The following is a 12,449-nucleotide window of genomic DNA, read 5'->3' on the forward strand; positions in this document are numbered from 1 at the left end:
ATTACATAGCTACTGCTACAAGTAGAACTATTTCAGAATACAATTTTTTTTTTAATGTGCTCATATATAAAATCTCATTTGGGGGCATTTGAAAATGAAAATTCTTTGGCCAAAAGAACAGCCAAATGCAGATAAATTCTCCCTGGGCGCTCTAAATAGTTAGTACAATTCAAAATAAATCTATAACAATTACCACTCCAAGAAGTGAGATGCTATACAAAACAATTCTGACAAAATGTGGAAAATGGTAGCATAAAACATCAAAACCCCAAGCTATGCTTGAACTTGAACCAGTCCTTTCCAGTTTAACAACACTGACTCCTCTCTGCCTTATGTAGATTTGTTAGTCCAGTACTCTAGAAGAAAATACACAACTCTGGAAAACTCTGAAGTGCAGAGATGTAATAATGTAAAACATCTATTATAGAGTCTGAAGCTCAGCCTAACAATGGATGAAGATCAGACTCATCCTTCTCCTTCATTATAACGGCAGCTGCAAAAGGGCAGAACTTTAGCTTATATGCCACACCATCAGGCACTCCTAATGCCATGTAGGCCCTCCTTCCAAGCAGTGTGTGTGACAAGCACTGCTTCAGACCTGGCTGAGTTCACTGAGTACAAGCACACACCCACAGCAGCTGCCTGCAGCCATTAAACGCAATTCTGAAATGAGCATTCCATCTCTAAACCTCAATTACATTCTTGAAACAGTAAAGTTAACATTCCAAGAAATTATGATGGTGACAGGAGAAAAGCTTTCTCAGTGCAAAGACATTCCCTCTGACCAAGACTGTTTTTTCAAGCTGCTGGCTATATCTATCATGTGGCTGAACAAGACACATCAAATTAATCTGATTCCAGTGTTAAATTCCCAAGGAAGACTACTGTCCTATGAGTGTAAGGCTGGAGTGCACAGATTTCTGAAATGCTTTTGGGAAGACATCTTTCAATACCAGTAGGTAACACTTAGGGTATTTCTTCCTTTGTCCTGAGTAAAAGATTTTTTTTTTCTTATTTAGCAAAGCTGCAGGGACATTATGCTATAGTGCAGTTAGATTTTTGTCATATAATCCCAGTATCCTAAAGGCCATTACTAAGTTGTTTTCTGGAGCAGATCTCATTCTTCTCCAACAGGTGGTGGTGGTTGGCACAGCTTGTATAATCTGATAATGACAAACAAACAAAGCAATTATTATTCTGAGAACTTGGTCATTATTAAAATGAGTAGATTTAAGGAACACCAACTAAAGCTACATCTTTCTGCACTGCAAAACAAAAGGTATGAATTTAGTCTAATACTATCAAGGTAAAACTAATAAAATCTTTGTTTACATTGAAAGTGGAATCATTAAAACACATATCTATAAGCAGTCTTATAAACACATTTTAATGCAGAAAATTTTCATATTTCTGCACTAAAGATGGCTTAATTAATCCTATTAGCAGGTGTTGCCCTGGATTTCCCAATTGAAAAAGCTTCTTGGTGAATGTAATTGCCTCCAATTCTGTTTTGCCTTGGCCCAGTCAAAGCTCTCTAAAAATATTTCCCTGAAGAACTGGTGCTGTTTGAAGCACCTGAGACAGGTGTCAGACACGGGACACTAAAATGCAGATTTTAAATTCTCTCTCCCTCTGGTTCTTCGTGGATGAATTCAACAGCAGTAAGATTTGGTTCAAAATATTACCCCAGTACAGATTGAAATAGCCACTGATTTTATAAAGGTTTTTGGACTTCTATTAACCCCTTTTGAAAGGACTTGGTTTTTAACAGGTGTTTGAAACTTTACCCTAATAACAGAAATACTGAAAATAAAAGGCAATCATTCTGACCTCACACCCCTTGCTCTGTACTCCTGTCCAGCATACAGTATCTCCTCTGGAACCACAGCAATTAGAACCAGCCATAGACATGATCTCATTTGGAGATTACACATATTCCTCTGGGAAAATGTATCATTGGAGGAAAAACAAAGAGAAATCTCCACCATAATGTGTTCTGAAGATCATTGGGCTCTTCACATAGTCATATGGTAGACTCAGAAACATAAATCATTTCAGGTCACATTGTGCAGACACCAAAACATCTGTTGGGAGCCATATATAAGGCAATACACATATCTCATATTTTTATACTGATGAGAGGATAAGGTCTGATCTTTATACAGACAAGGGTGCAGAGAAGAATAAACAGGGGTTGAATTATTTGATTCTGCTGGCATAATAAAGCAGTAATGTTCAAAGCTGGCAGAAGACAGATAAAATCACAGTCAGAATCTCATCTAGAATAATTGCAGTGGGGTTAATACTTGATGATGTTTTAACAATATTTAATTCCTATGGAGCAAAGTGCAGAAAACTTCAGGCCGAAGTACTAAGGTCTGTGTATTCTTCAGGTTATAGCAGTAATCACTAAGATTCTCTTCAGAGTATGTGATATAAAGGAACTGTGAAGTAAACTATGATAACACTGCATAAATCTCTCAGGATCTGAAGTTGCCAAAGGGCAGAAACAGCCTGTTCTGGGTCAATATATATGGAGCAACTATTTGAGATGGTACAAACATCAACTGAGAAAACAGAAACAATGGCAGTTGCAGACAACAAGAGAACCCTGTCAAGTGATGTTAATTGAAACCAAATATAAAATTGTTTTCAAAGCAGAGAACTAAGAAGCCATAGTATTGTTTAGCTATACATCAAAAGCATCCTGCTGATGACAATTCTGACTTGTGCATCTAATGCCCTGACATGGAGGTCTGGGATATTCCTGTGACTTTGCTATTGCTGCTCACTGGCAAGCATGCCAGGTACTTGTGTCTATTCTATGTCCTCATCATTCTTCAGCATTTCAGTGCTACACTGTGGGAGTTTCAGCTGCAAAGAGACAGTCTTTTTTCCACAGATGCAATGCTAAAAAATCTTATTGCTAAGTTTCCATTTTTGACAACTTAGATTTTTCCTTTATCACAAAAACTCTGAATCTAGATAAACATTCTCTCATGTTGGGATGGGAAAAGTTTGGGTTGTAATGATTCTTTGGCTGTCTCCATAATTATATCATTAAGGAGTTCATTTAAGTCCCAAATCATACTGTTCAAAATATGAAAAGTCTTCACCCACTAATGCTTTAATTGCTTTTAATGTAACAAAATGCTACTTTATTGCCATGGATTCCCACAAGGCAAGACAGCTGATCAGGGATCTTTGGTCCTGCACTGCCTCCAAGCTAATCAAATTCACACAGTCATCTCTATCAGGTTTTACTAGTTCCCTATTTCCTTACTGAAATTTAAACACCACAGTGGATCAGTTTTGTATTTTACATATATGTTTAGCTCATCCAATGTGTTCTCATTTTTCAACAAAAACATTATGTTTAAATCAGTAAAACCCAGTTTAAATTAGTTCTGGATTACTCGAACCATTTTAAGATCAAATTAAGAATTTTTTGGTTATTACTATTTACAAGTATTGTGCTTTTATAAGTATTGTGCTTTTAAAGAAACATTTTTAGCACCTGCAATCCATCACAACATTAAAAAAGTTGGATAAATATAGAATAACCCATTTTTCATTGTAATGCATGTTTCAGAAAGAGACAAAGAAAGACTACATCATCCCCAAAGGCAACTAGAACATGATTTTGCTGAGATACTGCAGTACAGTATTTCATTAAAATGGAGTTATGGATCTAGTTAAGAGTATTTACCCAAACCCACTAAATATTAGAAGTGATGAAGGACTGACTCCAGTGTTTTCATAATTAACATGAACTAAGATTCATTTTTCAAAAATGGGCACATTTTGAAGTGCTACATAGCCTGGACTTCTGCAACTAATCACCTGAAGCAAAATTGTACGGCTAATAGTGCAACTGATTTTATGAACATTAAGAGCCAATGTTTACTGTTAGCTTTTGAGCAGCTAGGACTGAATTTGGTACAAAATAGACAAAACCATGGTCTAGGACACAAAGAATCAGTTACCTTGGCACAGACTGTGGCGTTCGATCCCTCACTCCTAAATTCTTGGCTGTATTTTGTACTCTCGCACCCTGTGGAAGAAGAACAACAATTTTACTTCATTTATCACACAATAAATTAGGAAATTTTCTGAGCTTTGTAGATGAACATAACTATTGATTATAATTAATTAACACATATGTTTCATCTCCCAAAACAACTAGTATCTCTAAGGTGAGGAAGAAATTAAAGCAATAAAGAAACAAAAATCTTGCCACTTGTCACCAAATAAACGCACATATATAGATCTTACTAATTTAAAAGAGAATCATTAGAAAAAATAACATTTAAGGTTTAAAACAATACAAACACATCTTGTTTCAATTTGTTTGATTTTGTCACTATTCCGTGTAGAAGTCTTTTCTGACAGGTCACTTATTTCCTATGAACTTTGGAACAAACAAATAATACAGATTCTTTTCTATGAAAATGCTCAATGAAACTAACAAAGAATGGCGTAAACTCAGACACTAAATAAGGATTAGAAAAATGCAGGTCCTGATCTTCCTTTATAATCAGAGAATCTCAAAAACAAACCCCGAAGAAATGGGCAGGAACCTCTTGAGATTGATTAGTCTAAAATCCCCACTTAAAGCAGGGACAAAAGGAAAAGTTGGTCTCTCTCTATCTCAATTGATCCTTTCAAAAACAATAATGAAAACGCTGTTGTCTCACTGACTCATCTAGTAAGGAGGAAATGGATAAAACATGCACAATATTTATATACCATGAACCATTGTGTGAAAAACACCCTCTTTTGCAAACATATCAGCTTACATATATCAAAGAACTTAGTAAAATTTATTTTTGAATGATGAAGTCTAGCTCTTAAATTTCAGTTTTGTTGCTGTAAAGTAGTCACAATAAGGAAATATCTGCTAGGCTTACAATGTTTTATATAATTTTAAGGGAGATGGAAACTACTTGTTCTACCAATAAAAAATATACTGACTCTCCATTTATTTCTCCTGTACTATGTAAATTCAGGACAAAATAATAGAGAATAAAAATGTATAACCTCAGAATTCTTACTGTGTAATCTTTAATTGATGTGAAGTATCAAAGATAACTTATATTTCTAACAGAGCTGCAGTGCCAGGTGCACATGATGTAAAATAGTTATAATACTTGATTCCAATCATAGAGTAAAATTAGACCTTTCATTTGACTGAAATCAGGTACATAGGTAATTGACATGGTATTGATTTACTGCCATAGGCTGAAACAGTATATGAAAAAGGCTAGCTGCTTACACACAGATAGGCTCTCAGACTGTCTGTAAATCAACATGTGCCACAAGAGCATACTGTGTCCTTACATTTATTTAAGGCAAAGAAAGAGTGATAAAGATAGAAAAAATAACTAGAATACATATAAAAATTAAGGCACAATATGAAATTATTTTACTTTATATGCTTCCATCTCAGTAAGATTGTCTCCAACAATTGCAAAGGCACATAACTATAGACCATGACAAACATGTCTTTCCCCAGAAACTCCTCCAGAATTCAGTCATTAGTCATTCAATACTTCCTCTCTTCATCAGAAAGTATGTGTTTAATTAACTTTAGTGATTCTCTTCTCTTCTTTCCCATCTCATCTTGTACTCAGTAATAAATACACATCACTAGCCTTGTGAAAGATCCACATCTTTGGTACAGTCTTAACTTGCTATATCAAGAATGAGAGATGGTTGGGTTGCTAAAATTTTAAGTGGTCATCTAGTCTCAACCTCCCACCATGGGCAAAGTCCCCAGATATTTCCAGGGATGAGTCATCTATGGTTTCTCTGTGTAACATGTTCCAGTACCTCACCACCCTCACAGTAAAGACTTTTTAATATACCTAAATTAAAAATTTATTCTAAAATAGACTCAATCTAAGCCCACTGTCACTTTGAAGCTATTACCCCTTCTCTTTCACTACATGCCCTTGTAAAAAGTCCCCTTCCAGCTTTCCATTCTTTTAATTTGGTTTAAACCTGACAGTTTCATTTGATGTGTTTAGCTCTGCACTGGAGAGGACAATGGTCAGTCCATACTTGTGGCACATGTTCTTTAGAAGTCTGTTATCCCTCTTCATGAAGCTGAACAGTCCTACATTATTTTGTCTTTCTGTCTGTTCTGTCTGTAAACCTTTCCCAACCATTAGCCAATATTCTCCCGACTTTCTCTGAATCTTTTCCATTATGCTATATCCTTATGGAAGGGATAAGAACATTAGATAGTTCCAAATGCAGGGTCATGACAGCATGATTTCTACTTTGTCCTCTATCCCTCCTAAACCATTATAGCTTCTGCTTTACTGATAACTGCTGCAAATTGAGCTGATGTTTTCTCCTCATATCCTCAGGTCTTCAACATGAAATGGAATGGCAAACTCACAGTCAATTATTTTGAATGTGAACTTAGGGTTTGTTTTTTCCCTAGTGCCCTTCACTTAAGAGTAATCTATGCTGATTTTCATCTATTTTATTGCTCAATCACAAAGTCCTGCAAGATTATTATAATAAATCTAACTCTTCAGAGTTACTGCTCATCTTTAATAAAAGAATTGAAAAGAGTTCAGTAAGAAAATTCAACTGAAAAACAATAGATCAGATGAATTGATTTCTTCTATCTATACAAGTGATAGCTTACCAGGGACATGATAATCAAATTTGGAATAGACTTTTTTAGCAGAAGCTGTAGCAATAGGACAACAAGTAATGATTTTAAACTAAACAAAGGTATATTCAGAATAGATATAAGAAAGAAATATTTTATGATGAGGGTGGTAGCAGGTTGGCCAGAGTATGCTAGATGCCCCATTTCTGGGAACAATAAAAATGCTAAAAGTCTACTGCTAAATAGGGAAGAAAATCTCGTTGCTAAGTTTATGGTATACTGGACAGAAAATGGGAATTGAAGGGGGAAAAACAGAAGAAAAAAGCCACTTAAATGAGGCACGAAGTAAAGCGTTGTAATGAAAAGGTTAAAAAAACTCTGGAACAGACCACATGAGAAACAGCGTGCAGGAGTCCCTACTGCTGGTGGCTTAAGAACAGATACAACAAACATCTGTCAGGAATGACATAGGTATAGATGTTGGTTACAGTTAGACATGTTGACTCCAGACCTTCTGCATCTCCAGTAGCCTTTTCTCAGTGCCATTTTCTAAAATTTTATCATAATAAAGAATAATAAATTTTTTCTAAAATTTTATCATAAGAAACCCCACCATGCTGAGACTGGCACATAATTAACAGCACTGAGAGCCAGAATATTCATATATTTGCAAAAACAATCTAAATTAATCACACGCTGATCCTGGACGTCAGTGCTGTGACTACCTCTGAGAACAAAACCAGCCTATTTTTACTTGCATCACTCACTAGACAAACTAATTTTAGCATCTTGCTCACATAATAAATCAAATGTATTGATTTACAAAGGAGTCTAGCTTTACATAGCCATGTAATTTATTGTTTAGTTAGGACACAAATTAGACCTTACCTTAAAACCACCAAATTCTTATTTCTTTTGAGGAAAAGCCCCCAAGAATTACTAGCAACTTGTTACATGACCTCTTTTTGTAACCACTGAGCATCATTATACCATTTCTATTTCAATATACTGCTAATTTATACTTCTCCAATTCTATTCTTAATTGACACTGTCTCACATGGGCATAAGGGAGAGCTGTGTTACATGACTCTAGACTGCTACCCTCTGCATACCAGTACTGCCAGAGCACTGGTGAAATATGATGGCAGTTCTGAGATATCAATCTGGACTCTCCTATATGGACTAGTATTCTCATTTCCATGTTTAAAAATTATAGGCTTATTTTCAAGCTACACACTAATTTAAGGGTCGCAAAAACCAGTCACATAGAGAAAACAATCAAAAAGCTCTAAATCAGTACAATACTTACAATAATTATTCACAGAATCACAGAATTGCTAGACTGGAAGAGACCTTCAAGATCATTGAGTCCAACCCCTGCCCCAACACCTCAACCAAACCATGGCACCAAGTGCCATATCCAATCTTTTTTTAAACACATCCAGGGATGGTGACCCCATCACCTCCCCGGGTAGGCCATTCAGTACTTTATCACTCTTTCCACAAAAAACTTTTTCCTAATATCCAACGTGTATTTTCCTTGGCCCAGACTAAGACTGTGTCCTCTGCTTCTGTCAGTTGCTGCCTGGAGAAAGAGACCAACCCCCACCTGGCTACAGCCACCTTTCAGGGAGTTGTAGAGAGATAAGGTCACCCCCGAGTCTCCTTTTCTCCAGGCTGAACACCCCCAGCTCCCTCAGTTGTTCCTCACAGGGTTTGTGTTCCCAGCCCCTCACCAGCCTCGTTGCCTCCTCTGGATGTGCTCAAGCCTCTCAAACTCCTTCCCAAACTGAGGGACTGAGAGCTGGACAGAGCACTCAAGGTGTGGCCTCACCAGTGCCCAGTACAGGGGCAGAATGACCTCCCTGCTCCTGCTGGCCAGGCTGTTCCTGATGCAGGCCAGGCTGCCCTTGGCCTTCTTGGCCCCCAGGGCACACTGCTGGCTCATGCTCAGTCAGCTCTTGACCAGCACCCCCAGGTCCCTTTTTGCCTGGGCACTGTCCAGCCACACTGTCCCCAGCCTATAGCATTGCAGAGGTTTATTGTGGCCAAAGTGCAGGACTCAGAAGTTGGACTTATTAAACACCATCTTATTGGACTCTGTCCATCCGTCCAAACATTCTAAGTCTCTCTGCAGAGCCCTCCTACCTTCCAACAGATTGACACACACTCCCAGCTTAGTGTTGTCTGCAAATTTACCAACGAAAGACTCAACATCCTCATCCATGTTTTCAATAAAAATATTGAACAGAGCTGGTCCCAGCACAGATCCCTGAGGGACACCCCTGGTGACAGGCCACCAGCTGGATGCAGCACCATTCACCACCACCCTCTGGGCCTGGCCATCCAGCCAGTTCCTAACCCAGCACAGAGTGCTCCTGTCCAAGGCATGGGCTGCCAGCTTTTCCAGCAGTGTCCTGTGGGAGACAGTGGCAAAGGCCTTTCTGAGGTCCCAACAGACAACATCTACAATCTTTTCTGCATCCACCAGGCACGTCAGCTGGCCATAAAAGGAGACCAGGTTGGTCAAACACGACCTACCCCTCCTAAACCCCTGCTGGCTGGGTCTGACACCCTGGCCATCCTGTAAGTTCTGTGTGATGACATTCAGTATAAACTGTTCCATCACCTTACCGGGTACTGAGGTCAGGCTGACTGGTCCATAATTACCAGGATCGTCCTTCCCACCCTTGTTGTGACTTGGCATCACACTGGCCAGCTTCCAGTCATCTGGAACCTCGCCAGTGAGCCTGAACTGTCAGTAAATGATGGAGAGTGGCTTTGCAGGCTCATCTGCCAGCTCCTCATCACCCTGGGATGGATCCCATATGGTCCCATAGATTTGTGAGCATCTTAGTGGCTCAGCAGTTCTCTGACTGCCTCCTCCTGGATAACAGGGGAACCATTCTGCTCCCTGGCACCATCTACCAACCCAGGAGGACAGCTGTCCTCAGGACAAACCATCTTCCCACTAAAGACTGAAGCAAAGAAGGTGTTAAGAACTTTTGCCTTCTCATCTGCAGTTACTGAGTTCGCTCCTGCATCCAGTAGAGAACAAGGATTGGTCTTGCCCTTCCTTTTGCCATTAATATATTTGCTAATAATATAATGAAAAGTACTTTTCATTATTCTTTACTAAAGTTACCAAGTTAAGTTTGAACTGAGCTTTGGTCTCTCTAATTTTTTTTTCTACATGCCCTAGCAACCCCCTTAAATACTTCCTGAGAGACCTGACCCCCCTTCCAGAATGATACTTCCTCTTTTTATCCCTGAGTTCCTTCAAAACCTCATTGCCCATCCATGCTGGACATTTGCCTCATCGACTTATCTTTTGGCACACAGGGACGGTGTGTTCCTGTGCCCTCAAGATCTCTGTTTTGGAGCGTGCCCACCATTCCTAGACTCTTTGTTTTTAAGGGCTGCTTCCCAAGAAACTCTCTAAATAAGTCTCCAAAATAGGCCAAAGTCTGCCCTCCAGAAGTCCAGTGTAAAAGTCTCATTGATGCTCCTCCTGATTTCACCATATATTGAGAACTCTATAATTTCATGATCACTATGCCCCAAGCAGCCTCCAACCACCACATCTCCCACCAGCCCATCTCTATTTGCAAACAACAGGTCTAACATAGTCCCTCCCCTGGTGGGCTCAAAATATAGTGTTGTTATTATACTTTAAAAAAGGAATGAAAATATGATTAGTCACTTAAAAGACAATATAAATTCTCTTCTGGCCTTTTCTGTTCATCAGTCTTTTAGTTATTTTTTTTCCTCAGAGCTCTCTACCTTCCCGTAGCTCCTTTCCTAGGCTTCTGTTCTCTCCACTCTGCTGCATCCTGAATTCACACTGCTGTCAGGATGCTTTACATAGTATTTTGTGTGTGCAGTTGTTTACATGAGTATATACGTAAGTTTAAAATTTTACCAAAAGATAGTTGGGATGTTTTGATATTTTTTTCTCTATTTCATAAATAAATCAAAACTGCTTAAGTAAAGCCATTCCACAGACCCACGTTCATATCCACTCTCACAAGTTTGTCTCTTTCCTTTAGTTCTCACAGACCAGGTGCTTGCTGTCTTATTATAACTGACAAGACAATTACTTTGAACATTGTTCCAACAGTACAGCTGGACCTATTATTAGTCTTGTTCAACATGATCTTGACCTCATTCAAATAAAAATAAAATCATTCCTGAGGTTATCCATTCAATCAGGTGTCTCTGGTGCACCAAGTTGGAAAACACATCAGCTTCAAGTAGAGATAATTTCCTCTTGTGGAAAGCTGATACTGACAGGAGTTAATGCTGCTGAGTAACAGATGGAATAGATGTCCTTTGACTTGCACCTCCCTGTGGCTAATATCTTTATTCCACAAAAGGTTTAGTGTGTAAATGGGATAACAAATTTTTTTGTTTGTTTTATGTGGAAAAGGCTCTTATGTATGTATTGCTCTTAACTAAATGTTCTGCATTAAGCCCCAAGAAACCTTTTTATTTCTTTTTCTTCCAAGTTTTATTGCCTACATTATGATCCTGACAGTTAAATCCTACAGATAATTTAAACATTAAATCCGAACAAGTTTCTAGAAAATACCATAGTGTGTTGTTGAAATTACTACAAAACATTTAGAATTTAATGGAGGGTTATATTTCTACTACAGAACTCCAAGACTGATTGAAAATTACGACAAAAGATTATTACTCTATTAAATGCCATAGTAATTTCCTGCAAGAGAAAGGATATGTGAAAAAAGTCTAGCTATACTAGCACACATTTTCGCAGTATCTGTGTGTGGTATTGAGATATTGGTATCTTTAACAGCTATTGATCACCTGCTGTTTTACTTCAAAGAATGCAGCCTTATCAAAAGGCCTTTTTTCACATCTGTATTTGAGCAAGTACAGCTACAGCTGCTCAAAACCATGTCAGTTTCTTTCATTTTGTCTTTCATTTTCATTACATAAATGCAGAAGATACAAAAATGAATCAGCATTTTAAAAAATGGCCTAGATCTGCATTTTGAAAATGTACAATTTGACAGAATACATCCTATAGATTTATGCAAACCCCTACAACCATATTTTTTGATTGCAAAATACACAGATCTGCCTTTGGTCTAAATCTTCAGGAGCAGACATTTAAACCTATCCATGCAAGTTCATCCATATAACTCGCATGTATAGGTTGTATATAAAGCATATATACTGCATATAAAGCAGTAGCCTTCTTTTCAAGTCAAGTTAAACTTGTAATTCCTGAGCAGATGTACATTCAAGAACCTCGAGGATGATTATTCATCACAGAAACTTAATTTATGCTTCAAAATAAGTGAAAGCCCAATACAAAAAGGAATGAGACTAAATACTCTGATGTACTAATGCTCAGCAGCAACACTTAGATACAACTGATGCAAATCTATGGTTTGAAACTCTTCACAAAATTGCTTTAACAGACCAAAGGTCACACTTAGCATACGCATGTCTTTCTCTATAGCAAGTTAGAAGCAAAGTACAGCTTTTTAATCATCTTCATAACTGTGATTGCTGCACAAAATATGTAGTAAAGTTAATGAACATAATATATTAGGTGCCATCTAGAACCCAGAAATTATGAATCTTGTCTTATCAGTGATTAATTGTTACAATATTTGATTACGGTTTTTTTCACTTCAAGATTGAGTGCATCCCGTATTTTGCTTATGATTTGTTGTAAGGTTGAAAGCTACCACAGGCTGGGATATATGTTCCATATGCATGCAGAGTGATTAAGTCCCCCCTCAACCTTTCTTTCATCACCTGAACAGATTGAGCTCTTTAATCTTCA

The 12,449-nt window shown here is 37.9% G+C and overlaps 1 protein-coding gene across 1 annotated transcript in view; it reads right to left on the reverse strand.

The window, feature by feature from the left end:
• Positions 1–774: 774 nt before the first annotated feature.
• Positions 775–12,449, reverse strand: part of PREX2 (phosphatidylinositol-3,4,5-trisphosphate dependent Rac exchange factor 2) — a 166,250-nt gene continuing 154,575 nt past the window's right edge. The window contains exons 40-41 of the mRNA XM_054285170.1: positions 3,987–4,054; positions 775–1,163 (exon numbers count right to left, since the gene is read on the reverse strand). Coding sequence (XP_054141145.1) covers positions 1,118–1,163; positions 3,987–4,054 — 114 coding nt within the window. The 3' untranslated portion in view covers positions 775–1,117. The remainder of the gene's footprint in view (positions 1,164–3,986; positions 4,055–12,449) is intronic.

The sequence above is a fragment of the Melozone crissalis genome, unplaced genomic scaffold, assembly GCF_028551555.1.
Source record: "Melozone crissalis strain CALT ecotype California unplaced genomic scaffold, PUWL_Pcris_2 ptg000042l_1, whole genome shotgun sequence".
Lineage (NCBI taxonomy): Eukaryota > Metazoa > Chordata > Aves > Passeriformes > Passerellidae > Melozone > Melozone crissalis.